Here is a 27974-nt window from a genome sequence, read left to right as displayed (position 1 = left end):
TAAAGCTGGAAGTCTCACTTTGATCGCATTTTAAATATTTGGTTTAGAATCCACTGTGCCAGTTTGTTACAAAAGAAACAATGGAACAAATAAACCCCCTCAAAAACAACAACAACAAAAAACATCTCCAAAAAATAAAAATCAAACTGCATTAGAAACAGTAGCAGTCACTCTCAGAGCTGTGAACAGGAGTCAAACAGTGCACTAGCATGCTTCTGCCTCCGGTCTGGGGAACCTCGACTCACTACCATTTGTTCCCATAGCAGTAATTCTCAAGTTCATCACTTTTAATTACTCAACCAGTTTTGTGTCTTCTTGCGGTAATTACGTAGATATGCTTAAGTTGCCTCTGACTCACTGTAAGTGGCCAAATAAAAAATTACATTTAAACACCACAATCTGTATTTAAATGGTAAATGGAGTGTTTCTTATACAGCACTTTTCTACTCTGAGCACTCAAAGCGCTTTATGCAACATGCCTCATTCACCCATTCATACAAACACTTTTTTTCTACATAAGAGCTTTTTACATAACATTTACATTCTGATGGATGCATAGGAGACGAACTTGGGGTTAGTATCTTGTCAAGTGAACACCAACACAGTTTTCTTATATATTGATACTGTGTTTATTTAGAGACCTGGAATGTAAATGTGCCTTTCTTTAGGACTTTGGGTCAACTTCTGTTGTTTAAATGTGCTACAGGCTATAAAGAATTGACGTAACAATATTTTTTCATTTCAAAAACAAAAAACAAACCAAAATAAGCTACAGTTTGCTACAGTGGGGTTAGGTTAACTGGTGGTTCAAATTGTCCATCGTTGTGAATGTGAGTGTCTCTGTGTTAGCCCTATGATAGACTGGCAGACAGGTGCTGGATCCGCCTCTGCTGATTACCAGTTAGATGTTCGGTTTGTTCTTGATGACAGAAAACTTCAGCTGCTCTAGTTGACAAACACAAAGGCCCACATTCATCTTTTCCAAAAAGTTTTACTTATTTCAATAACAGATAAAACAATCACTCTAAGGATGTTTCACACTGAAGTATTTACTTCAATTCAATCCAGTTCAGTTATTTATACTCATCACAACACACACACAAAAAATGGCCTCTCATGAAAAGGCTAAAAGGTGTTTCACATCGATTTTTTAATTGTAAATACTAAATACTAAACAGCAGTTGACACCATAAAACTCTCTTGCAGAGCTGGAACTCATTTCATTTTTCACATAAACATGACTTTTTTTTCTTTCATTTTAAACTCAGGCCAAGAAAACTATCCAGGTTCTCAGAGCTGTTTAACTCAGTAATGTTAATGATTACACAAACTCTTCAAAACCCCTTAGTGCATCGTAGGGCAGATGTTTGTTTATTTGCTTGTTTTTTGTTTCTTCTTTTGTTTTTTATGCATCATCTGATCAGATGCAAACAATACTAACTAAGAAATACTAACAATTAATAATAAGAATGTTGATGTTAGAACACATCCAAAATGTTTAGGTCCACTTGCTGCTGATAAACACTCGACTGCTGGGAAATACACACCTGTTTCAACCAAATGGCGTCAATATCCAGATAACAGCAGGAACCAACTGGAAATATGATAGTGGACAGAACTGCAGTGAAGCTAAAGTAATCGCTTCAGTTTGTTTTTAATGTTAACACAACATACTTGTATTAGTTCAATCCCAGCCGAGACTAAAAATGTAAGTTCAATAAATAAATCAACTGAGAGCTCTTACAGGTGTATTTAAAAATAATAATAGCAATAATCTACATGTTACATTTTAGTGAATTATATGAAAAAAAAAAACAGTTTTGTTAAACACTGAGCTCTGCTTTAAAATTTCACAAATAAATTCAATAGAGGTAAAAAGTGCAACAGTTAGTCTCGTGAATTTTAATAATTTAGCTATTAATTTATGGGTTGAGTTTATGCCCTAATTTTTCGAAACATTGTTAATTGATTTCAAATATTTGGAATTAAGTTAAAAATAAATCAAAAAATGTATTAGTTTCCCAACAATAAGAAGAGGAAGATCAATAATGGGAACAAAAAATATCTCGGGATTTAGTTATTCTAAATACTTTACTTGGTTATTTTACTTTAACACCATTTTGAAACTTTCCTTTACTCATTTACTAACATTTGTCAGGAAACACTGACGAATGTTTGATGTAACTGTCTTTAACAACTAAACCCATGAAAAAGGTAAACATCAGGCATCAACAGATGAGGCATAAATGGGGAACAGCTAAAAACAGGACACTGTTGGAATGAAGAGGACCTATGGAATCTTTGCTATCCAGCACCCAGACTGACGGCAAAACAACTAGTAGCTCAATGTTCCAACATTTGGAAGAAGAAAGTGCTATCACAGTTGGAGATCAATAAGGTACAAAAAATGCTACGCCAAGGAGGAGATATTGTCATCCCCACCCAAGATTGAGCACCAAGTACGGAGCGAGAGCAGCTGACCCGACAGATAGGATTGTGGCGAAGTTGGAAACCTGAAACCTGTATTTGATTACCAAGACAATGTGAGGGATGTGATTGCTGCATTACGGACAACCAGAAGGAGAAGACCATGTTAGGGAAGGGAAGGAAGGAAGGAAGGAAGCTAACTATACAGCAAACTGCCAAGCAAAAAAATGGCATGCAAGCAGAGTGCAGTGGCCAGTGCAACACAAAATTTGGGTCCTTTGCTCCAAGTAGTGGTCAGCGCAGAGCATTCCATTCCATTCCACCCATTCCTATGTGAAGCGCCTTAAGGATGCCCTTGAGACACCCAGCACGTAACAGCAACAGCAAGATGCTAGCAGGCAGGGCATACATGGAACGCCATAACCAAGTGGCTGGCATATTATACAGGAACATGTATGACATCCAGAGGTCAAAATGGGACACACCCACTAGGGTGGTCTGGAATTACCGAGCTACGATGCTGTGGGACTTCCAGACATAGGCAGACAAACCGGTGATGGCTAACAAATCAGACATAGTAGTGATGGACAAGCAGAGGAAGACAGCTGTAGTGATAGACACAGCAATACTGAATGACAGCAACATTAGAAAGAAGGAACACGAAAAGCTGGAGAAGTGCCGTGGGCTGAGAGAAGAATTCTGGGTCAGGTCAGTTCCTTAATCTCTGACACATCAAATTCACCAGGGAGGATATGAAAAGTGGCAGGTTAGCCTTCTTAGACTGTGAGATTTCCATCAGATTTCCATCAGTAATGGGGGACATCTAAAAGCTGACGTGTACCGTAAACCTACGCATACGGATCAGTATTTAAGGTTTGACTCTTATCATCCACTGGAGCATAAACTGGGTGTCATCAGAACGCTACAACACAGAGCGAACACCATCCTCACTGACACAGCGGCCAGGGAGACAGAAAAACAGCACATCAAGAAGGCCCTGAGTAAATGTGGTTATCCCAGCTGGACCTTTATCAAAGCTGGAAAGGCACCTAAAGAAAGCTCCAGCCGATCCAGGAGAGAAGGACAACCGCTGCCCAGGCGAAAACCTGTAGTGATCCCATATGTGTCAGGAGTATCGGAGCAGTTGAGATGCATTTTTTCTAAACAAAACAAAACACTAACATCTAAACCCCAAAACACGCAGCGCCAAAAACTGGTCCACCCCAAGGATCGGGTCCCCCGACACAAACAGAGTAACATAGTGTACGCTGTTAAGTGCCAGGAGGATTGCCAGGATTTATACATCGGGGAAACCAAACAACCTCTGGCTAAGCGGATGGCACAACACAGAAGAGCAACCTCATCAGGCCAGGACTCTGCAGTTTATTTACACCTACAGGCCAGTGGACACTCTTTCAACAATGAGGATGTACACATCCTGGACAGGGAGGAACGCTGGTTCGAGTGCGGAGTCAAGGAGGCCATTTACGTGAAAAGGGAAAGACCATCTCTGAATCGAGGAGGGGGCCTAAGGGTACATCTTTCGCCATCTTACAATGCTGTGATTGCAGCCATTCCCCAACTCTCTGTGAATGGTGCTCATGGTCTTTGATCAGTGGTGATGAGAATTTGCATAATTAAGGTTAAGGAACTGACCTCCCAGCCCATTGTTCATTCAGTGGGCTGGTTTCAGTCATTACAAATGTACTGTTTATAAGGTTTTGGGAAACTTGCAGTCAGCTGAGACTGAAGAAGTCACTTGGATGAGTAACGAAACGTTTCTCCCACAAAACGCTACGTCCAGATGAACAGAATCAACTTTAGGAGATTTACTTACCTGGATGATTGAGCATGCATCATGACGTTTGCTGCTTGTCACCATCACCTGCTAAAACTCCCACTGTCCACTGATAAGTTGTTGCCTATAACCGCCCTGGTTCCATCCAATCACATCACACCCCTGCTGTATAAAAGCTCCTCCAATAGGCTGCCCTGACATGATCTAGCCATGGCCTTCCTGTGGATCCTCTCCTGTCTCGCCTTCATTGGCACCGTCTACGGTGAGAGAAACTCTCTAATGTTACAGCTCATTGGGTGAAGCATGTTGTTTAATTTTACATTTAGTGCCCATGCCACAGTTACATTAATCTGATTGTTGTTAATGGCATAATTCTGATGTTCCGATGTCACCAGGGTGCGGTGTTCCCGCCATCCGTCCTGTCATCACCGGTTACGCCCGTATTGTAAACGGTGAGGAGGCAGTGCCTCACTCCTGGCCCTGGCAGGTGTCCCTCCAGGTAAACAAAGAAACAAAGACACACACACTTTCACAGCTCATCACACAATCAGGTGGAAATGTCTAACCGTTGATGTTCATTTTGCTGTAACAGGACTACACCGGCTTCCACTTCTGTGGTGGTTCTCTCATCAATGAGAACTGGGTGGTGACAGCTGCTCACTGCACCATCAGGTAACTTTAAGCTGGTTTTGAAGACTGAAAACTCCAATTAAGACATAGAGTCATGTTTGATGAAGAGAATCTTTGTTTAGAGGGCATTGCTGTGTATCTGGGGTAGAATAAAACTCAGTACAAACACAATTTTTAGGTAATGTGGTGATTTCAGAAATGCCCACATGCTTCTGTTCTTTTCTGTGCAGGACCTCCGACCGTGTGATCCTCGGAGAGCACGACCGTTCCTCCAGTGCCGAGAACATCCAGACCCTGGCTCCCGGCAAGGTGGGTGAAACACTGCATCAGCTTTTCATCGTATAGCCACATGTCAGGGTTTGTCGGCCACTCATAACGATGTCACTTCCCAACAGGTGTTCAGGCACCCCAACTACAACAGTTACACCATCAACAACGACATCACACTCATCAAGCTGGCCACCCCTGCCCAACTGGGCACACGTGTTTCTCCAGTTTGTGTGGCCGAGACTTCCGACAACTTCCCGGAGGCTTGAGGTGTGTGACCACTGGCTGGGGTCTGACCGCTACAACGTAAGAGCTCACCCACTTTTTGAAGCAGGCTGTGCTGAAAACCTGTTATTCTTTGTTATACTGTCTTCATAGACACTGATTCGTTAAACAGTTATTAGATAGGGATTTACACCAAACAGCTACATATATGTGGGTCTGGACTGTAATGAGACCACCAGGTGGAGCTTTAACAGTTGTGCTAAAACACGAGGAATGATAGAGCATGATAAAAAAGTCTCTAATTTCTAATGTGTGTGTGTGTGTGTGTGTGTGTGTGTTGCAGCTGCCAACACACCACCCCGTCTGCAGCAGGCTGCCCTGCCCCTGCTGACCAACACTGAATGCCAGTCTTACTGGGGCAGCCAAGTCACTGATCTGATGATCTGCGCTGGAGCCTCCGGAGTCTCCTCCTGCATGGTGAGTGGGACCTCCATTGAATACAGAAGCGCTGATGCTGAGCTTTTTATGCGATGGCTGTGGGTCAGGCATTAGATCAGGAAACCTACTAATCAGAAGGTGGCTGGTTTGAGCCCTGGTTTCTAAAGTCTGCATGCCAAATATCCTTGAGCAACAAACAAAGCGCTCCAATGCATCGAAAGAGCATAGAAAAAAAGGCATGGCAGAATGGGTGAATGAGGCAAGTTGTGTAAAGCGCTTTGAGTGCTCAGATAAAGTAGAAAAGCAGTCCATTTAGCTTTTTGTAACGTCTTATTTATTCTTATTTTTCAGGGTGACTCTGGTGGCCCTCTGGTCTGTGAGAAATCTGGAGCCTGGACTCTGGTTGGTATTGTGTCCTGGGGAAGCTCAACTTGCTCTACCTCCACTCCCGCAGTCTATGCCCGTGTCACCAAGCTGCGTGCCTGGGTCGACCAGACCATCGCTGCCAACTGAGCATGTCACATATGAGAGGTTGCAGCATCAAGCTAATCCTCAATAAAACACAGAAACTCTGAAACTGACCTGCTCATGAATGTGTCTTTTTCTCCTATTATTCATTTTCATTAAAGACATCGAGCATTTGGTGAATGAAGTGTGGTGAACTCGAGAAGAGTTTTGTCACGTTGGACTTACCTGGTGTTCAGCAGTGCCAGAATCAGGTTGGCCGAGCCATACATAAATCCTGGAATAAGCAAATAAGAAATAGCCTGGCTCAGTTTAAAATACACCTGCCAACATTATGAAATCTTTGAGGTCTAAGTCATTAGTAGTGATAATTCTAACCCTTTGTGTTTTGGAGAAAAGCAAGAATGACTTTTTTATGGTCAAAATCCAAATATCTTTTGTTCTTTGATTGCAATAGAATGACATATTCATGAAAATAACCTACAGGCAAAAGGTTATGATTGTGGTCATCTCTTACGATTTCTTAGACCTCGCAGGATTAAAGCACAATCTAAAAATAGATTTCTTTGTCCTTCTTAATTCAGTGATTCATATGTAAACACATCTTCGGGTTACACTGAGAAGTTTACGCACACTGTTGGGTTATTTTTCTTTTTGAGAGAAGACAAATAAACTCACAGTATAAGTTTTCAAAATTTATGAAACAATTAAAGGTTCAACTTAATTTTACAAGGCGCCACAGACCTCCCTCTTTCCAGACATAGAAAGGCCACTGCACACAAGCAGTAAACACTTTTATTATGAGACACACAAACACAATTCTAATATGACTGGTTAAAAAGTTGAGGGGTAGCCACTGTTTAGACTTGGCTTCTCCCTTATTTGGGGCGTAGTCCGGTCCTTGGCTCATCTTACATCTCCAGGAACGGACATCTCCCTGTAAAGAGAAGAAAGACAACTCCCTACCTATTCCAACATGTCCCCATCAGTTATTTATTACAGCACATTTAGTGCAACACAGAACAAAAAGATCACAGATCGTATTTGCTGTACAAGTTTCTACCTTCGCTTCTCATCACAGCAGCTTGTTATCAGGTGCCTCTTGGTGGGCACACGTGGCCAACTCAGCGGCAGTAGCAGATGTCTGTTACATAAACTGTTATATAAAAACCAGCATTATTAGGAAATGTTCAGACAAGAGAGGGTTTTCAGGAAACACCACTAAATGCTCAGTTTCTATGTCAGATGTTAGAATAAGATGTTAAAATCACCCACAATGATTATTGTATCTGAGCTGAGCACTAAATCAGATAAAAAGTCTGATCAATCAGACAGAAACTCTGCGTAAGGCCCAGGTGGACGATAGATAATCGCAAATAAGACTGTTTTTTGAGTTTTCCAGCTATGGTGGACAGAGCTAAGCACCAGACTTTCAAATGAATTGAATGTCTGTCTTGGTCTTTGGTTAATTAATAAGCTGGTCTGGAATATTGCTGCCACCCCTCCTCCTCAGCCTGTGCTTTGGGGTTTCTGACGGTTAGAATAACTCGGGGGTGTTGATTCATTTAAACTAACATAATCATCCTGCTGTAACCAGGTTTCTATAAGGCAGAGTAAATGCATTTGTTGATCAATTATTAAGTGGCTCATCACTGATTGAAGAAAATAAAAACAACCCCAGGTTTCTCTTCAGCACTGTAGCCAGGCTGACAAAAAGTCCGAGCTCTGTTGAGCCAACCATCCCTTCAACATTAACTAGTAATGACTTCATGAATTTCTTTACAAATAAAATTTTAACCATTAGAGAAAAAATTACTCAAAATCATCCCACAGATGTAACATTATCTACAGCTACTTTTAGTACCATTGATATTCATTTAGACTCTTTTTCTCCAATTGATCTTTCTGAGTTAACTTCAATAATTAATTCCTCCAAACCATCAGCGTGTCTTTTAGACCCCATTCCTACAAAACTGCTCAAAGAAGTCCTGCCATTAATTAATTCTTCGATCTTAAATATGATCAACCTATCTCTAATAATCGGCTATGTACCACAGGCCTTCAAGCTGGCTGTAGTTAAACCTTTACTCAAAAAGCCATCTCTAGACCCAGCTGTCTTAGCTAATTATAGGCCAATCTCCAACCTTCCTTTCATATCAAACATCCTTGAAAGAGTAGTTGTCAAACAGCTAACAGATCATCTGCAGAGGAATGGCTTATTTGAAGAGTTTCAGTCAGGTTTCAGAGCTCATCACAGCACAGAAACAGCTTTAGTGAAGGTTACAAATGATCTTCTTATGGCCTCTGACAGTGGACTCATCTCTGTGCTTGTCCTGCTAGACCTCAGTGCAGCGTTCGATACTGTTGACCATAATATCCTATTAGAGCGATTAGAACATGCTGTAGGTATTACAGGTACTGCACTGCAGTGGTTTGTATCATATCTATCTAATGGACTCCAATTTGTACATGTAAATGGAGAGTCCTCTTCACCCACTAAGGTCAATTATGGTGTTCCACAGGGTTCGGTACTAGGACCAATTCTGTTTACATTATACATGCTTCCCTTAGGCAGCATCATTAGAAGACATAGCATAAATTTTCACTGCTATGCAGATGACACGCAGCTCTATCTATCCATGAAGCCAGGTAACACACACCAATTAGTTAAACTGCAGGAATGTCTTAAAGACATAAAGACCTGGATGGCCGCTAACTTTCTGCTTCTTAATTCAGATCAAACTGAGGTTATTGTACTCGGCCCTGAAAATCTTAGAAATATGGTATCTAAGCAGATTCTTACTCTGGATGGCATTACCTTGGCCTCCAGTAATGCTGTGAGGAACCTTGGAGTCATTTTTGACCAGGACATGTCCTTCAACGCACATATTAAACAAATATGTAAGACTGCTTTCTTCCATTTGCGCAACATCTCTAAAATTAGAAATATCCTGTCTCAGAGTGACGCTGAAAAACTAGTTCATGCATTTATTACTTCCAGGCTGGACTACTGTAATTCATTATTATCAGGATGTCCTAAAAACTCCCTGAAAAGCCTTCAGCTGATCCAAAATGCTGCAGCAAGAGTCCTGACAGGGACTAGAAAGAGAGAACATATTTCTCCTGTTTTGGCTTCCCTTCATTGGCTTCCTGTTAAATCCAGAATTGAATTCAAAATCCTGCTCCTCACATACAAGGTCTTAAATAATCAGGCCCCATCTTATCTTAATGACCTTGTAGTACCATATCACCCTATTAGAGCACTTCGCTCTCGCTCTGCAGGCCTACTTGTTGTTCCTAGAGTATTTAAAAGTAGAATGGGAGGCAGAGCCTTCAGTTTTCAGGCCCCTCTTCTGTGGAACCAGCTTCCAGTTTGGATTCAGGAGACAGACACTATCTCTACTTTCAAGATTAGGCTTAACACTTTCCTTTTTGCTAAAGCATATAGTTAGGGCTGGACCAGGTGACCCTGAATCCTCCCTTAGTTATGCTGCAATAGACATAGGCTGCCGGGGATTCCCATGATGCATTGAGTTTTTCCCTTCCAGTCACCTTTCTCACTCACTGTGTGTTAATAGACCTCCCTGCATTGAATCATATCTGTTATAAATCTCTGTCTCTCTTCCACAGCATGTCTTTATCCTGTCTTCCTTCTCTCACCCCAACCGGTCGCAGCAGATGGCCCCGCCCCTCCCTGAGCCTGGTTCTGGCGGAGGTTTCTTCCTGTTAAAAGGGAGTTTTTCCTTCCCACTGTTGCCTAAATGCTTGCACATAGGGAGTTATACGATTGTTGGGTTTTTCTCTGTATGTATTATTGTAGCGATTTGAGGCGACTGTTGTAGTGATTTAGCGCTGTATAAATAAAATTGAATTGAATTGAATTGAAAAATTGAATAAGTCATGTACTAACAGAGACTTGGGAGAGAGAGACCTAATGTTTAATAATCCACGTTTCACTGTTTTACTCTATGGCACAGATGTGGATACTGTATTATTCTTTCTTTGTGATTTTTAATTGGTTTGGTGTTTGGGAGCTGACACAGGGGACCAGAGAAAACTACAAAGTCTGACATTGTTTTGGCAAAACATAGATGGGACCTTTGTCGAGCGGTAATTTTCCATGAACCGGCGAGGAGGCGAGCGGCAGCAGACCGAAGGACCAACAGCAGAGCAGCACAGTGCCAAACATCCTGCTGCTGTCAGACAAAAGACGAAGAAAAACCTGCACCACAACTCCCACAATCCTCAGCTTCAACAAGAGCCTCTGAAAGGAGAAAACACAACAGGCTTCAATTTACGTGAAAGAGGGGGAACACCAAAACTTCCAAGTCACATTTTTTATTCATTCTCCGCATTCAAAAACCTTCTTTACTTGATACAAAGCCAACTAACATGTCTGAAATTTTCTACCAAACAAGTTTTGGATTTGGAGCTTAATGGACTAAGTTTGATAACAGACATCATCTGATCTAATATGAAATAAACTAACCTGCTGGTTTATGAATTTCTCTTTTTTTTTTCAGTACATAAATTTAAGTTTCTCAGTCATATTCAGTCATATTCTGTATAGTTTTTTTCATATTTATATCCTGTTCATATCCTGTTCATAGCCTGTACATAGCTTGTACTCACTACAGCCTGTACATACTTATAGTTATAGAATATTCATAACATACTTCATACCGTGTACATTATAACATACCATAATAGACCCATTTCTGTAATATACTTACATATCTATATTATTGCTAATATATATTGTAATATATCTATATCACGGCTAAAGCACTTTCTGGATGGATGCAAACTGCATTTCGTTGCCCTGTACCTGTGACATGTGCAATGACAATAAAGTTGAATTCTATTCTATTCTATAAATTTCAGCACCAAGTGTTTTTTTCTCCTCCAGATAAGAACCAACAGATTATTATTCTTATGTATAACTGAAGAGGGAAACATCTGTTAAAATTTCCACTCTGAATAAAGAAAAAAACACAGGAGAAAAAAAAACAAATTAAATATTGTTCAGTAAAATATTTAAATACATCTCCCTTTCTTTCTTAGCAATAACACACAGTAGAGGTTTTCATTAAGCACATTGTCAGTTGCATCATATATATAAAATATAAAAGATTAGTCAATGGTGATAAATCTTTATTTTTAGCCTCAGTTTAGGAACATAACTCGAGTTCTTTCACTCCTTTACAGTGAATCAGCTGCACATGTAAATGTCATGGTCCCTCACACTGGAAAACCAAACTTAGCTCTTTGTCACCATCACCTGCTAAAACTCCCACTGTCCAGATAAGATGATGCCTATAACCACCCTGGTTCCATCCAATCACATCACACCCCTGCTGTATAAAAGCTCCTCCAATACGTTGACCTGACATGATCTAGCCATGGCCTTCCTGTGGATCCTCTCCTGCCTCGCCTTCATTGGCACTGCCTACGGTGAGAGAAACTCTTTAAAGTTATAGCTTACTGGATGAAGCATGTTGTAAGTTGTCTTTTTTTCGAAGCAGTGAGGGACATACTTTAATTTTATTCTCCTTTTTTTCCATTTTAATGACTCATTTATTGACTTACATTAAGAATTACATGCGAAGAAAGAAAAAGTAGAAGCCAGTATAAAAAGAATCTTTAAGAATGGGGAAATCAAAGAGTTATATCAGTTTAATAACATAATGTAACATGAAATGAAAATAAAATAAAACTTCAACTGTGGCAAAAGTAGCTCTCTCTCTAAAAAAAAAAAAAATGTAAAAAAAGAACACTAAGTTGGATTAACAATCTGGTCCAGCTGAGAGATGCGTAAGGCGTATATGTGTCATTATTTTTTAAGCAGATCAGCATTAGAGTGAAGCATGTTGTTTAATTTGACAATTAGCACCCATGCCACAGTTACGTTTAGTTTATTGTTGTTAATGGCATAATTTTGATGTTCCGATGTCACCAGGGTGCGGTGTTCCCGCCATCCGTCCTGTCATCACCGGTTACGCCCGTATTGTAAACGGTGAGGAGGCAGTGCCTCACTCCTGGCCCTGGCAGGTGTCCCTCCAGGTAAACAAAGAAACAAAGACACACACACTTTCACAGCTCATCACACAATCAGGTGGAAATGTCTAACCGTTGATGTTCATTTTGCTGTAACAGGACTACACCGGCTTCCACTTCTGTGGTGGTTCTCTCATCAATGAGAACTGGGTGGTGACAGCTGCTCACTGCACCATCAGGTAACTTTAAGCTGGTTTTGAAGACTGAAAACTCCAATTAAGACATAGAGTCATGTTTGATGAAGAGAATCTTTGTTTAGAGGGCATTGCTGTGTATCTGGGGTAGAATAAAACTCAGTACAAACACAATTTTTAGGTAATGTGGTGATTTCAGAAATGCCCACATGCTTCTGTTCTTTTCTGTGCAGGACCTCCGACCGTGTGATCCTCGGAGAGCACGACCGTTCCTCCAGTGCCGAGAACATCCAGACCCTGGCTCCCGGCAAGGTGGGTGAAACACTGCATCAGCTTTTCATCGTATAGCCACATGTCAGGGTTTGTCGGCCACTCATAACGATGTCACTTCCCAACAGGTGTTCAGGCACCCCAACTACAACAGTTACACCATCAACAACGACATCACACTCATCAAGCTGGCCACCCCTGCCCAACTGGGCACACGTGTTTCCCCAGTTTGTGTGGCCGAGACTTCCGACAACTTCCCCGGAGGCTTGAGGTGTGTGACCACTGGCTGGGGTCTGACCCGCTACAACGGTAAGAGCTCACCCACTTTTTTGAAGCAGGCTGTGCTGAAAACCTGTTATTCTTTGTTATACTGTCTTCATAGACACTGATTCGTTAAACAGTTATTAGATAGGGATTTACACCAAACAGCTACATATACGTGGGTCTGGACTGTAATGAGACCACCAGGTGGAGCTTTAACAGTTCTGCTAAAACACGAGGAATGATAGAGCATGATAAAAAAGTCTCTAATTTCTAATGTGTGTGTGTGTGTGTGTGTGTGTTGCAGCTGCCAACACACCACCCCGTCTGCAGCAGGCTGCCCTGCCCCTGCTGACCAACACTAACTGCCAGTCTTACTGGGGCAGCCAAGTCACTGATGTGATGATCTGCGCTGGAGCCTCCGGAGTCTCCTCCTGCATGGTGAGTGGGACCTCCATCGAATACAGAAGCGCTGATGCTGAGCTTCTTATATTGTGTTAAACATTCATGTGTTATTTCTCAGGGTGACTCTGGTGGCCCTCTGGTCTGTGAGAAATCTGGAGCCTGGACTCTGGTTGGTATTGTGTCCTGGGGAAGCTCAACTTGCTCTACCTCCACTCCCGGAGTGTATGCCCGTGTCACCAAGCTGCGTGCCTGGATCGACCAGACCATCGCTGCCAACTGAGCATGTCACATATGAGAGGTTTCAGCATCAAGCTAATCCTCAATAAAAAAAACAGAAACTCTGAAACTGACCTGCTCGTGAATGTGTCTTTTTCTCCTTAATATTCATCTTCATCTTTTTATTATGAGACCAGACAAATGATCACAAATATTAAAGAAAACATTATTAATGTATTCATTGAAAGAAATGGACAAATGGTCCAACATGTAAACTCTTCTGTAGAAATTCATTTTAAGACATCGAGCATTCGGCGAATGAAGTGTGGTGAACTCCAGAGTTTTATCACGTTGGACTTGCCTGGTGTTTAGCAGCACCAGAATCAGGTTGGCCTAGCTATACATAAATACTGGAAGCAGCGAATAACAACTACTTTTTATGGCCAAACACCAAATATTTTATGTTCCTTGATTGTTAAAGAAAGACATATTAATAAGGGTTATGATTGTGGGCATCACTTTTTGACTTCCTCACAGGATTAGAGCACAATCTACACATAGATTTCTTTGTCTTTCTTCATTCAGTAATTCATATACATATACATATATATATTTATAGAAATGTGTTTTCACGTCTTCAGGTTACACTGATATGATTACACACACTGTCCTCATCAGTTATTTATTACAGCACATTTAATCCAACATGGAACAAAAAGATCACAGATCATATTTGCAGTACAAGTTTCTGCCTTCGCTTCTCATCACAGCAGCTTGTTATCAGGTGCGTCTTGGTGGGCACACGTGGCCAACTCGGCGGCAGTAGCAGATGGCGTTGAAGAAGCGGCAGTAGCAGGTGTCACAGGGATCACAACAGGGAAGTGGGTAGCCCAAACAGGACTGCTGGTGAGGGATGCAGCGACGAGGTGAACGCATGGCCCGACCCTGCAGCTGTAAGGCTGCAGACGTGTCCTGCAAACATAAACGCAGCGAGCAGATGAATTCACTTGAGTTAAGGTAAAAACTGTTAACAGGAAGTCACGAGGTAAAGAGTAAACTGCTGGTTTAAATGCTGCACCTCATCATAGGAGCCTGTATCCATCAAAAAATGATCTTCTACAGAGTCCACAGGGAGGAGGGCAGGCTCGTGCATGCGGTCAGGTACTTGGCTTCTTTCTGCAGAACAAACAACACAGCAGAATGTATTTTGCATTTTTTTTGCTTACCAAAATCACTCTGTTTTGTTAAATCTACTGTATGTGACAGATGCTATTTTCCAAAATCAATTTCAAAATACTTAAAAATAACTGCAGTCAAATGGTAAATGGCCTGTATTTGTATAGCGCTTTACACATTCAGTCATCCACCCATTCACACACTGGTGATGGCAAGCTACATTGTAGCCACAGCTGCCCTGGGGCGCACTGACAGAGGCGAGGCTGCCGGATACTGGCACCACCGGGCCCTCTGACCACCACCAGTAGGCAACGGGTGAAGTGTCTTGCCCAAGGACACAACGACCGAGACTGTCGGAGCCGGGGTTCGAACCGGCAACCTTCCAATTAAAAGACGAACAGCCAACTCTTGAGCCACGATCGCCCAAAAAGATTGGGCTTACTAGATGTGATGTAAAAAAAAAAAAAAAAATAGGGAGAAAACAGAAAACTACATGTTCAGAGGTCTACTTTTTCTATCTATAAATATTTATGCTTCCATTGCTAAATGGATGAATCCTTCCAAGAGATGTTACTGACCGATTTCAGATAGGAAGGAGCTTTCAGTGCGGCGTCCACTGACAGGACCTTCATCGAGCGGTAAGTTTCCATGGACCAGCGAGGAGGCGAGCGGCAGCAGACCGAAGGACCAACAGCAGAGCAGCACAGTGCCAAACATCCTGCTGCTGTCAGACAAAAGAAGAAGGAAAACCTGCACCACAACTCCCACAATCCTCAGCTTCAACAAGAGCCTCTGAAAGGAGGAAACACAACAGGCTTCAGTTTGCCTGAAAGAGGGGGAACACCAAAACTTCCAAGTCACATTTTTTATTCATTCTCTGCATTCAAAAACCTTTGAGAGAATTTGCATAATTATGATTAAGGAACTGACCTCCCAGCCCATTGTTCCTTCAGTGGGCTGGTTTCAGTCATTATGCAAATGTACTGTTTATAAGATTTAGGGAAGATTGTGGAAACCTGCAGTCAGCTGAGACTGAAGAAGTCACTTGGATGAGTGACGAAACGTTTCTCCCACTGAAAACGCTACATCCAGATGAACAGAATCAACTTTTGGAGATTCAAAAACCTTCTGTACTTGATACAAAGCCAACTAACATGTGGGAAATTTTCTACCAAACAAGTTTTGGATTTGGAGCTTAATGGACTAAGTTTGATAACAGACATGATCAGATCTCATATGAAATAAACTAACCTGCTGGTTTATGAATTTCTCTTTATTTTCAGCACATAAATTTGAGTTTGTCAGTTATAAATTTCAGCACCAAGTGTTTCTTTTTTCAGATTAGAACCAACAGATTATTATTCTTATGTATAACAAAATCTGTTGAAATTTCCACACTGAACAGATTGCAAACCTTGGAGTAAAACAAATTAAATATTGTTCAGTAAAATATTAAATTACATCTCCCTTTCTTCCATAGCAATAACCCACAGCACTTTTTTTAATCACTTTCCTGTATGATGAAAACAAGTCATGCATAAAGCAAGGAGAGATTCTCATTAAGCACATTGTCATTTACATCCACAGTGAAGCTCGTCAGCAGTTAAAAACAAAATCATTCCTGCTGGGTTTCATTAGTGGTGCGAAGGACATTTAGTACCAGGCTGCATAGTTCTAATTTGTTTTATGAAAATAATTTTACACTGTACTGCTGTATTTGACTTTTTATTAAACTTATTTTTAAAATTTTCAAAAACACAACTGTAATACTAAAAAGATAACTGTGGATGTTTATTTCTACAACAAAATTGTATCCCTGGAAAAATCCCTTTTACGGCATAATATTCCTGTTATTATCACTAATACACCAGAAGGCTTAAAAAAAACCTCCAGTTTTAATCATAAATAAAATCTTATTTACTTCCTACATAAACTGAATCAGAAGAGAACCAGACGGAGATGTGACTCACCTGTTGCTGTGACTCTTCACTGTGAGTCTCTGAGAGGACGAGGGGCAATTTAAAGACCCCTGGACAGGAAGAAGGTCACATGACCTGCAGGTTTGGTATGGAGTTGCACCCGCTGTGCATTTGCATCATAATGCAACCTTGCAGAGATATATCAAATGGAGCATGATGGAAGCTCTAAGGCTAATTTAAACTATACGTGAGCCTGTATAGCAGGGGGTTGGGGCATCTATTAGTATGGTGATGATGTCGTAAAGGTCACTTCTTTCTATTTTCATCTATATACGACAAAAACAAATTAAGAATATATTGAAAGGTCGACAGACAGTTGAGTGTCTAATAGATAACACAATATTCTTTTTTGTGAAAACTATTTATTTTATCTTTTTATTTATTTTCTAGCACAAAATCAAAGCACAAATCACTGCAGGGTACTTAGTCTTGTAAGACAGAAAGACCGGCAGCGTGCTGTTTTACTGCCTGGGTAAAGGAAAAAACTACCTTTTAATAAGAAGAAATCTTTAATAAAAACAGTTGTGGGGAATGTGAAAAACACAAGGAGAAAACAGAAAGGCAAAACAAACAAAAAAGCAGAGGCTAGTAACCACAGATAAGAAAGATGAGCCCTGGAGCCAGAGATATCTGCAGCAAGGAAAAGGAAGAGCGAGGTCAGAGAGAACAACACAAGAACACAGCATCACTGTGTTACTAAAACACAGTAATCCTGCAGCAGCAGATGTGACACTGCAGGTCTGCAGAACAAGTTTTAGAAGCGTGTGTTCAGGAAACCTTCTCCTGCCTCTCGGAGTAGATTTGTGCTCCACCTCGACTCTGAGAAGACCTTAGGTCCTCAGCATTGGGCAGATGACCCAGTTCAGAGCTTCCTGCTCAAACTCTTCCCTGGATTGATTTTTCTTTTTTGTCATTATTTTTGGGATATTTGGTACCTTTGTTTGCAGAATAGATGACAGAGAAGGACATAAAGGCAGGCTAGGTTCTTGTCCAGCCTGAAATGTTTTCACATAATGGTTTAACTGAATTTTGTCTTCCTTTTGCTTACCAGCCCAGAGAGTGGTAAATGAACTGATCTAGGAAACAGGACCGATTGATTTGATAAGCCTGCATGAGTTCAAATAAAAATAAAAAAATTAACTATGTGGATAAAAAAAGTAAATTGTAAATTTATTCAATGTGCTTTTATTTTGTTCTTTAATCAGTAAAAGTAGTCGTGTTTGCCTCTGTGCTGTCAGTTATGACCTGAGTGCTCATTAGAGCTCAGTACACTCAGTAATAATCCTCTCAGGGTGTTTTAATGGAGAACATTAGATCAGCTGCTTCCTTCATGTTTCTTCTATTATTGTCAATCTGCTGCTTTGGTTAGACTCTTCCTCCTCCTCGTCCTCTGTCTGCCAACATGCCGCCAATTCTCTGAATAGTGACACACTGTTGACATCATCGCCGCACTCAGTACAAATGAGATCGGACGCGGCTGCAGTTGCACATAGCATCTGAGCTCAGAATCAACTGATTACAGCCCATCAGCAGGAAATAGACTTAATAGACATGTTTGTCTTCACATACTTCCTGTTTCAGCCTGAACCCTTACCACAGTCACTGTGTGGGTTCTGTTTCTTTCATGTCACAGTGGATTGTGGGTAATTCCATCTGAAGGTTACTTGTGGGGATAGGTTAATTGGAAAATCCAAATTGCCACTAGGTGTGAATGTGCGAGTGAATGATTGTTTGTCCCTGTGTGTTGGCCCTGCGACAGACTGGCGGCCTGTCCGGGGTGTACCCCGCCTCTCGCCCTATGACAGCTGGGATAGGCTCCAGCGCCCCCCGCGACCCTGAAAAGGATAAGCGGAAGCGAATGGATGGATGGATGGATGGATGGTTACCACCATAATCGACCATGTGTGAGACTCAGGTTTTGGTAGCTGCCCTCCATTATGTTGGAGCATTACACTTTAATTAGATGTTTTACTTTATTAGTGGAATCAACTCTTTTAACTTTGTTAAAGAAATTTCAGATTTGACTTCTGCCCTGATGGGTTTGTGTGATCTATTGTTAGAAATGAAAAGAGTATTTTAAAATTATTTTAGCTACCATTACACGTCAAAATCACTGCTGTAAAAATGTTGATTAGACATGGACGAAACACTTACCATACCTTTCTTCTCTGCTGCACCTGCATTTTATTTCTTCACACCTGTGATGCAAACAGAGGAGGCGAGGAAGATGCAGGAGGGGACAGAAGTTCAGGTAACAGGGCTTTAATCAAATTAAACATTCGTGCTTCTGACCCCGCCTATTTTAAAGTTGCATCAGTGATACGCGCCACAGCTGCATCATCTGAAGATATTTCTACTGCTGTGACTGCTGCTTATGCTTATACAGATGTACAAACTGCTCAGCAACTTTTACAGACGCATGGTGGAGAGTAGCCTGACAAACTCCATCATAGTGTGGTACGGGAATAGCACCAGTCAGGATAGGAAGGCCCTCCAGCATATCATTAAAACGGCAAAATTCATCTGTAGAGTACCCTTCCCACCACTACAGGACATTTACAACAGCCAGGTCAGAAAAAGGGCGCACAATATCATTAAGGACTGCACCCATCCACAGCACACACTGTTCACACTCCTACTATCTGCCAGACGCTACAGGAGTGTGAAAGCAAGGACAACCAGACTAAAAACCGTTTCCACCACAATCCACCAGGCTACTGAATCACTGACTAATCGTTGAACCGTGATTATCTGCAACAATTACCTCAATAATTTGACCTATAAATGTGCAATTTTGCACATTTATATATTATATAATACAACTACATACAATATAAACAATTTGCATATTCTGAATATCTTAACACTGTGATAGTGTCACATAACTACTTGCACTTCAAAATTTGACCTACACCCTACCTTTGTGTACATAGCACTCGCTTTATTCTATTATTTTCTGTGCTTAAAGTTTTTTTGTTATTTTTTTTTTTAGTTAGTTGTTTATTTAGTTGTGTTAAAGGGAACTCGCAAAGTAAGAATTTCATTGCAGCATAACATTTGTGTTTTACGGTGTATATGACAATAAACTTCTTGAATCTTGAATATATACAGGTCAAAGAAATGTATCTATGTATAAAGGTGACTGTAATGCCTAAACATTTAATGAATTATATTCTTGAATTAAAACTGAACTTCAATCATGTCTTGGTTTATTTAAAAATTGCTATGGCAAAACAGAGGCCAAATTCAATTCAATTTTAATAGCACCAAATCACAACAACAGTTGCCTCAAGGCAGTTTAGATTCAAGACCCTACAATAATACAGAGAAAACACCAACAATCAGATGACCTGCTATGAGCAAGCACTTTGGCGACAGTGGGAAAAACTCTCTTTTACAGGAAAAAACCTCTGGCAAAACCAGGCTCAGGGAGCCTGGACCATTTGCTGTGAGTAGCTGGGGGTGAGGGGAAGGAGACGCGACAAAAAACACACTGTGGAAGAGAGCCAGAGATTAATAATAACCAATGATTAAATGCAGAGAGGTGTATAAACCCATATAGAGTGACGAAGAAACACTCTCAGGGTCACCGGATCCAACCCTAACTACACTGACAACTGATGACGATTTTATTTTTATAGCACATTTCATTACAAATACACTCAATGTGCTTAACACAGAAAATGGAGATGTAAAAACCTGTGCAGGTTTACAATGCGGTGAAAACACAGAGCAGGACAAAACAACACCTACTGAGTGTAGCCTGTGTGAATAAAAAGGCTTTGCGTGTGTTAATAAAGTGCTTCACAACAATGTGAACAGATGTAGAAAATAAACAAAATCCGGCAACTTCAAGCAACTAAGGCTGAAAAAACTGCAGACAGCTCAAAGTGCGCTGTTCCAAAGATAACATTTTAATGCTTCAAGGTGAGCAAATGAAAAGACTACCAGTAAGAATGTAGCATACCTTGATTGACATATGACCTGGTGGTAAATACGCTAAAGGGTTACCTAGGCAACCAGAGCCATGGACGTCTGCTAGTGTCCAACTGTCAGCAACAAACTGATGTGTGAAGAGCAAATTGTTTGCCGTAATGCAGCCTAAGTCCAGCCACATCATAGACTGTATATAAAGGACAGACACAGCTTCAGTACATTCAGCCTGCATTCTTTCTAATGGCCAGCAGGGGGTGGCTCCAAAAAGAAGTCAAACTGTAAAGAAGATATGATCCAGCCACGCTTGATTTGTGACTTTACTAAACACTTTTCGGATGAAATGATAGTCTCAGTTGCTACTTTCACACACTTACTGAACATAATCTGATGCTTACTTTGTGAATTACAATAGAATAATGGTGTTTAAAAAGTAATAAGGTGAAGCACAGTATGCCACTAATGGACAAGTTGCTACATATATTTTATGGGCATGTGGTGTCCCGTTTCAAAATCCCAAAAGGGTAAAGATGAAAATGCTCAGCCCAAGATTTCACTTTAACTTAATCACGTCCGACTTTTATATACAGTCTATGCACTGAACGCATTTTAGAAATAAGCTTCCAGATGAGGCATTCAAATCAACTTTAGCATCGCAGGCAGGAGGAAAAGGAAAGGCAGAAATAATAGAAAAAGGGGAAAGAGGAGAAAAATAAGGCCTGAAGTCACAGCTCTGCCACGAGGGAGAGCTGCTGCTGAGGAAGGGCTGAGCTGTTTTCTGTTTTGTCTGATTAGTTCAATTCACTTTTGACCTCATAGTATCCATCTCCCTCTATCATCAAGGCACAGCGTACTTCACTTGGTTATTTTTGGGCTATAAATCTATACATATTTGCAAATGATTCATTTAAAAAAAATCAAAAATATTATTGTTTTTATTGCAACATAATTAGGTGGATATTTATAGTTTCTTTTAAACATCAGTCTGAGTCCCAGAGCCTGAACCTGTTAACTGTTTATTCTGCAAGTGCACTTAAGTTTCATTTTATTGTTTGTGGTTTGGACACTTTCGGTCCACTGCTATCAGAAAATCAGTGATCCGTATCATCGTTATCTCACATTTCTATATGATATGATAGAATTGGCGGAAAGGCTTCTCTCCACCGATCTTATCAGCTGTGCAGCGCTGTGCACAATGGCAGCAGTGGCTCTGTGCTGCTAACACACTATTGGGGTGCCTTGTTTTAAAAATATTATTCTTGTTCAAGAAACTTTTTATGAGCATTGCATTACTACAGTCACTGTAATTGGGTGCTTATATTACACACAGTGCGTCCTCGGAGACTTGAAACACAAAGAATCTTTTCTTTCACAGCAGGTCGAGGAGAAATTACACACACCCCTCCAGCTCTGACTCACTCTCACCTGACTGATTGATTGATCGATGCTCTCCTTCTCACACACGCACTGGTCTCACGCGCAGACGGAGCTAATCGACCAGGCAGAGCAGTCGAGCTCGGAAGCTGTCAGCCTTGAATATCTGTCATCAGCTGAGCCGGAAATCAGGGGGAAGCTGACGGTGAGCCTGTATTTGGGTCCATCCCGGAGCTTTCGGTCATGGTTTTCGAGTCTCTGGTCAGCGACCTGCTCAATAGGTTCATCGGAGACTACGTGGAGAATCTCGACAAGTCCCAGCTCAAGATCGGGATCTGGGGAGGTGGGTTCTGCAGCTAGCTAGGAACTGTCCCTGTTGTACACGCATCCGAGCCAGACTCCGTTCGGAAATTTCTCAATTTAGGGCTCGCTCTTTTTGCACAACTTGACAAGCATAGTTAAGGTGTCTGAATACATAATGCAAAGCGATAGAGTTTATTGATAATATCGGCATCAATTTAAACTGTAATTTAGTATGTGTTCTGGTGAAATTTTAACTTTCGTTAAAGCTTCGTCTGGTGTTTGGGCTACACCTCCACTTAAAATACAGCGAAGTAGAAGGGGAAGCTACTGCGTGCTGTGGTTGAATATTAATTTTTGCTGACTGGGGATGCTTTAAGTTGGTTAAATGTTCTCCGTACTAAAGAGTGATTCACAGCGAGCGAAATAAACACGGACATTTGAGTGTTTTCACGTCCAGCTCTCACAGCGACTCGTTGTTATTGAATTACCGGATATTCCAACGAGGTCAGGCGCTGGAGGGGGACTGAACTTCGCAGCCCACATTCGGGTCCAGTAATTGCAAGCAGACTGACCCTCGGCACGCTGCACATGTCCTGGTGTTTGGGCCTCATCCAGATATCAGATCAGTCAGCGTAAAGTGGCGCTGAAGTTAATGTGACACACAGAAGGTGCATTCAGTTAATTCAGTTAACCTGCAGCTTATCAGACACACACACACACACACACACACACGGCAGCACGTCTGCGGTTAAGCCATTATCATCAGCATGGTTATTTTTGTCACTGCTACACAGACTGATTAAATGCTTTCACTTAAACATATTAAAATTATGTTACAGCAGAGCCACGGCTGGAAATTTAATTGAATATTCTTTCATGAGGAAGTTAACTGGGACTCATATGAACCTTTTACTGTCTGTTACTTGTGCAATATAACAAGCAGTTAGTTAGCCTTTGTGTACATGTTCAAACCAGTTTCAGTTAAAGCTCCAGGACATTGCATGTCAGTAGTATGTTAACATGGCAGAGTGTAACATGTGGCCATTGTCCTGCCGCCTGTCTGGCTACATTCCTGTTTCCTAAGGTTTCCTCATATCTGTAAAAATGCTTCTGGCACACATGAGAAGGAGGCTTCTCTCCACCGATCAAATACCGGCTTAGCTGCTTATGGAAAATCACCTGAAGGATTTCACATCCAGGTGGATCCTGGGCAGGTTTATCAATAGAAGTGCTGTAGCAAAATTAGGCTGACACACCTGAGTATTTGCATCAGAATGAGTTTAAAGTATTACCTCATTTTTGCCAAATTAAGCATTTAAAGTGATACATTATGATTTTTTGTAAAAGCACAATCACCCGCAAAGCCATCACAATTGTCAACGATGCAACCCACCCCGCGCACTGTCTGTTCAGCCTCCTGCCCTCCGGAAAAAGATACAGAAGTCTCCGCTCACCAACAGCTTCATCCACCAGGCTGTGAGACTGCTGAACTCTCTCCCCTCCCGGCTCCCAGCCAGCAGAACCACCAGATTGGCAGAACTAAAGGAAGACAGACTGGACTCTACACACACACACTCCACAACAAGGAAACACTCTCTGAACCAAGAACTGGAAAACATTCCTGACTGAAAACAACTACCTCTGCATTACAATTGCACACACCTGCTGCTATATATTTTTAGTATTTTTTTAGCACTATTTATATTATTTATATTACTATTACTGCTGCTACAGTCTTATGCTGCATTAAAACAAAAACACTTACCAACCACAACCTGGGACTACCTCAAGTAGACTAGTACACTACTTTCCAGGGCACACTGTTGGAACACTTTATTATATGTTAGGTCCTGTCTTGTTATATCCTGTATGTTACCTAAATGTTGTGCATCTGCACTTTATTGTTGTCTATGTCTACGCATGGGACAGTGTGAAACGTAATTTCAATTCCTTTGTATGGCAAGTACATCTGAAGAAATTGACAAATAAAAAACTGACTGACTTTGATATGCTGACTCTGATTCTTCTTCTGATTTCTTACAGGAAATGTTGTCCTTGAGAACCTGAGAGTTAAAGAAAATGCTCTGGTAAGTCCCAAACCTCACACACTGACACATGCAGCCTGTGGTTTTATATCAGAGTGGCCTGAGCTTTTAAATTGAAGGAGCCTGTTTTTGGATGTTTTGGCCTTAGTACTCTGCTTGGTCGTCACATGGTGTTGTGATGGTGTGATAACTGTGGCCTCCTCATGGTTACAGAAGATTGTTAGCTTGTTAAATCACTTGTGCTGTAAACACAGACTAACCACATGATCTCTAGGCTGCAAAAACCTCACTTCCTGTTTACTCTGAGATGCTTTAGTAGTTTGGAGCGCGTTTTGAGTGAGAATACTCAAAATGGCAGAATTTAAGCCTGGACTCATCATCCCTTTCCACAGGCCAGGGTGCTAACAGTGTGTGCATTTGTGTTTCAGAGTGAGTTTGATGTTCCCTTCAAAGTAAAAGCGGGACAGATTGGTGAGTTCTGATGATGGTTATTCACCTCGTGTCACCTTTTTAAAGCTCTTTGTCTGCTTCATTGCTTCACTTCACAAGTCAGCTGTCCCCATAGACCAAAAAAATACACCAACCAAATAGTATGTTAACCCCCCACACACCCACCCTCACTCCCACACACCCACCCTCACTCCCACACACCCTCAAAACCCCAACATTAGCATTTTGACACTGCCATGTCTTTATTTTTTCTTTGTAGGAGCCTCAAGTGATCATATGTGAACAAAATGGTTGAGTGGTAAATTGTTAGTTAATGCTACCAAACCTGTTTAGCAAGCTGCTAGATGTTTTAGAGAGCAAGTGGAAATCTGAGCTTACTCAGCTCCTTCCTGTTTAATCTGATGATATTAAAAATTAATATTAGACTGGAGATAATCAGCTGGATGTGATATTCCTACGTGCACGAGTGCAGATAGCCAGCATGAACACAAACACACCAAAAGCTGGACTAATCACCAGCATCTAGAAGACTTCTGTAAGGGTTGGGATGTTGAACATTTTCCTTCTGATAATCGGAAAGAATCTGTGTTTGTGTTTCAGGGAAGCTGACTTTGAAAATCCCCTGGAAGAACCTCTACAATGATGCTGTGGTTGCCACATTGGAGGGTCTTTACCTTCTGGTTGTCCCTGGAGCCAGTAAGTTATGCTGAATTTGCAGATAAGCATCTTTCCAGGCAAGTGTCACATGAGGTAGAAGAAGAAACAGCAAGTTGAACTCAGAAGGAGGACGATACATTTTTGTTGAGCTGGTAATCAGTTGTATTCAGCCTATGATAACTCCTCTATACACAAACACACACACACACACACACACACACACACACACACACACACACACACACACACACACACACACACAGGAAAGAGATGTAAGATTAACATTTCCTTCTGATCTCTCTGCACAGATGTTGTGGCTGAACATTCACTCATTCAGTTTTTTTTGTTTTTAATCAGTCATATTCTTATTGCAGTCTGTAATATATATCCCAAATTTTCAGGCTTTTCTAACAGATGGCATCAAGGAGGCGGGGCTTGTACTTGTTTACTAACAGTTTGTTGCTTTTAATAAAGGAGTGTGTTTTCTCAGCTGTTATGTGTGTGTTCCAGCTGGATCTCAGCTGAAAACGAGTCCATATAACGGTAAGATGCCAGTTCAGAGGTGGAGGTTCGGGTTTAGGTCCGATCCGTTCTCTGGGCTTCCTGTCAGGGCTGCATGATGTCACTTGTAATCTGTTTTTAAATTCCTTCAAAGTAAAAGCCTCTATGCTGTTGGAGAGTGGAGAGCTTTTACAGTTTCGATGATGTGTTGAGTTTGGATTTAAGGTGTGTGAAAAACCTTTCAGCTAAAAACAAAAAACAGCAATTACCAGTGAATTACCCGTAAACTCATCATGCAGCTCTGATTAGCAGTCTTGGTGGTTTCATGCAGAGGAATCTGGTTTCTAATCTGGGGTTCTTCCTTAATCGTGACGTAAGGATTCTGAAAACTAATCCTGGGACGTTTCAAAGGGATATGTGGGATGTGGAACAGGTTTGTATCCAGAATTTGATCCTTTAGAACCTTGTTGAGAGCTGTGGGGGTATTTGGGTGGAGCCTTTTGAACAACCAGTCAAGGAGAGCTAGATGAAAATGAGAAGCTTAAAAACTTACCGCTGTGTCAGCGTTTTATTCAGCAGAGTCAGAGGGTGAGAGAAGGAAGACATATTACTAGTGTAATATGGTTTGGTTTTGTTCTTTCCTGTAGGTGACTTTTACTTAAAGACTGATTGTAACAGCGTTCTAATGTGTTCCTGTTTTGACCTCAAGTAACCCAAAGGAGCATTTTTGCTGTCAGTCTGTATCTCTGTGCACAAGAAAAACCGAACAAGAGATTATATGCAAAGACAATGTTTGCACAACAATGCGAGATACACAGCAGCATGCCAGTAAAGGCTTTATGAAGATGAAAACACCTTGAACACATTTGTAAGATAGACAGTAACCTCTGACGTGCTGAATGTAAACTGAACTTTAGTTTGTTTATGGGGGAAACTCCACAGGGAGCTCTAACTACACGGAGAGGTCCCCTGAGGGACGGCAGGGACAAACTGACTCTTTATCCACTAGAAGGAGACAGTTTGGCTGTCAGAGCAGGCACCAGGTCGATGCTGGTGGAGGTTAAAACTAACTCTGGCTTTGTTTTGGTTGTTTTTCTCAGCGATAAAGTATGATGCAGCGCAGGAGGAGCGTTACCAGCAGGAGGTCAAGCAGAGGGAACTGCAACGCATCGAGGATGCGCTGCAGATGGCCGCACGCAGGGGTGAGTCAGTCTGACCTCGGTGACACCTGTGGATACCTGTGGATTTTTCTGTTTCCTGCTTTATTTGCCGTCTTTTCTCTGCTAAACTTTCCTGTGGTTTTAACTTTCGCTTCCTCCAGCTCACACTTCTCCCACCACACAAACAGGCACAGTTTTAGTTCCTCCACTTGGTGTTTCTACGAAGAAACCAGAGTCTCAGTTTAGTTCTAGATATTTTTTCAGGGATGTTTTATTTTTTTATCTTTTTTGCAGCACTTAACTCAGATTTGCAGAGTTTTTGCAGGATTGTAAACTAAACAGCTTAAGCTACCAAAAAATTCTCATCCCGTATGTGCAGATTCTACCCAGATGTGTGTGTTAAGTGTCAGAGCTTCACCAGCTTCACTGTGAGGTTTCAGGTCAGATGTGTCCAAACTAGACCGCTGCTGTGTGTGAATCAGGTCTTGCACAGGTGAATGGATGAATGCATTAACAGCCATGTGTGTGTCCTGTTCATGCTGCGTTGGCTGTCAGCGTCTCAAACCGGAGATCTGTTGTTCAGTCTGGAGAGTGTGGTTTACAAGGAGCCAGTCAAGGGTAAAGCGCACACTGTGGCACACACGATGAAACCAAAGTTAACAAACACACACACACATGTGTAGGTGCATGCTGACATCAGAAAGCTCCAGATGTTCAGGGTCATTGGTGTCATGTTTGCGTCATTCTTCTGTTTTTTTGGCCATGTTGGTCCTTTAATTAGCCATTTGCCTTTAGTTAATAAA

At 41.4% G+C, this 27974-nt stretch overlaps 3 protein-coding genes and 1 pseudogene across 8 annotated transcripts in view; 3 read left to right on the top strand and 1 right to left on the bottom strand.

The window, feature by feature from the left end:
- The first annotated feature begins 4355 nt into the window (after positions 1 to 4355).
- On the top strand, positions 4356 to 6366 carry LOC116323382 (annotated as a pseudogene).
- Positions 6367 to 11572: 5206 nt separating this feature from the next.
- On the top strand, positions 11573 to 13727 carry LOC116323375 (chymotrypsinogen A-like). Its single transcript, XM_031743698.2, has 7 exons — positions 11573 to 11704; positions 12210 to 12313; positions 12407 to 12486; positions 12675 to 12753; positions 12840 to 13020; positions 13280 to 13413; positions 13496 to 13727. The coding sequence occupies exons 1-7, from the start codon at positions 11653 to 11655 to the stop codon at positions 13655 to 13657; spliced, it is 792 nt and encodes a 263-aa protein (XP_031599558.2). The 5' UTR covers positions 11573 to 11652; the 3' UTR covers positions 13658 to 13727.
- A 534-nt stretch (positions 13728 to 14261) lies between these two features.
- On the bottom strand, positions 14262 to 22224 carry LOC116323368 (agouti related neuropeptide). Of its 2 annotated transcripts, XM_039613647.1 has the most exons (5): positions 22107 to 22177; positions 18903 to 18946; positions 15348 to 15561; positions 14672 to 14769; positions 14262 to 14565 (listed from the first exon to the last, which is right to left on the bottom strand). In XM_039613647.1, exons 2-5 carry the CDS (start codon positions 18903 to 18905, stop codon positions 14374 to 14376), a joined length of 507 nt encoding a protein of 168 aa, XP_039469581.1. In that variant the 5' UTR covers positions 18906 to 18946; positions 22107 to 22177; the 3' UTR covers positions 14262 to 14373. The 2 variants fall into 2 exon arrangements, with proteins under 2 accessions (XP_039469581.1, XP_031599550.1); XM_031743690.2 differs by lacking the exon at positions 18903 to 18946 and having other exon boundaries at positions 22107 to 22224.
- Positions 22225 to 22256: 32 nt separating this feature from the next.
- Positions 22257 to 27974, top strand: part of vps13c (vacuolar protein sorting 13 homolog C) — a 50305-nt gene continuing 44587 nt past the window's right edge. For 3 of the 5 annotated variants that reach the window (XM_039613638.1, XM_039613619.1, XM_039613634.1), the window contains exons 1-6: positions 22257 to 22398; positions 24402 to 24445; positions 24832 to 24874; positions 25454 to 25549; positions 26021 to 26053; positions 27112 to 27213. In XM_039613638.1, coding sequence (XP_039469572.1) covers positions 22299 to 22398; positions 24402 to 24445; positions 24832 to 24874; positions 25454 to 25549; positions 26021 to 26053; positions 27112 to 27213 — 418 coding nt within the window. In that variant the 5' untranslated portion in view covers positions 22257 to 22298. Of the gene's footprint in view, positions 22399 to 24401; positions 24446 to 24831; positions 24875 to 25453; positions 25550 to 26020; positions 26054 to 27111; positions 27214 to 27726; positions 27790 to 27974 lie in introns of all 5 variants that reach the window. The other 2 variants (XM_031743691.2, XM_039613626.1) reach the window with 2 other exon arrangements.

This window comes from Oreochromis aureus, linkage group 1, assembly GCF_013358895.1.
Source record: "Oreochromis aureus strain Israel breed Guangdong linkage group 1, ZZ_aureus, whole genome shotgun sequence".
NCBI lineage: Eukaryota > Metazoa > Chordata > Actinopteri > Cichliformes > Cichlidae > Oreochromis > Oreochromis aureus.
The sequence above is the reverse complement of the archived record's forward strand: the minus strand, read 5'-3'. Positions and strand labels throughout refer to the sequence as shown.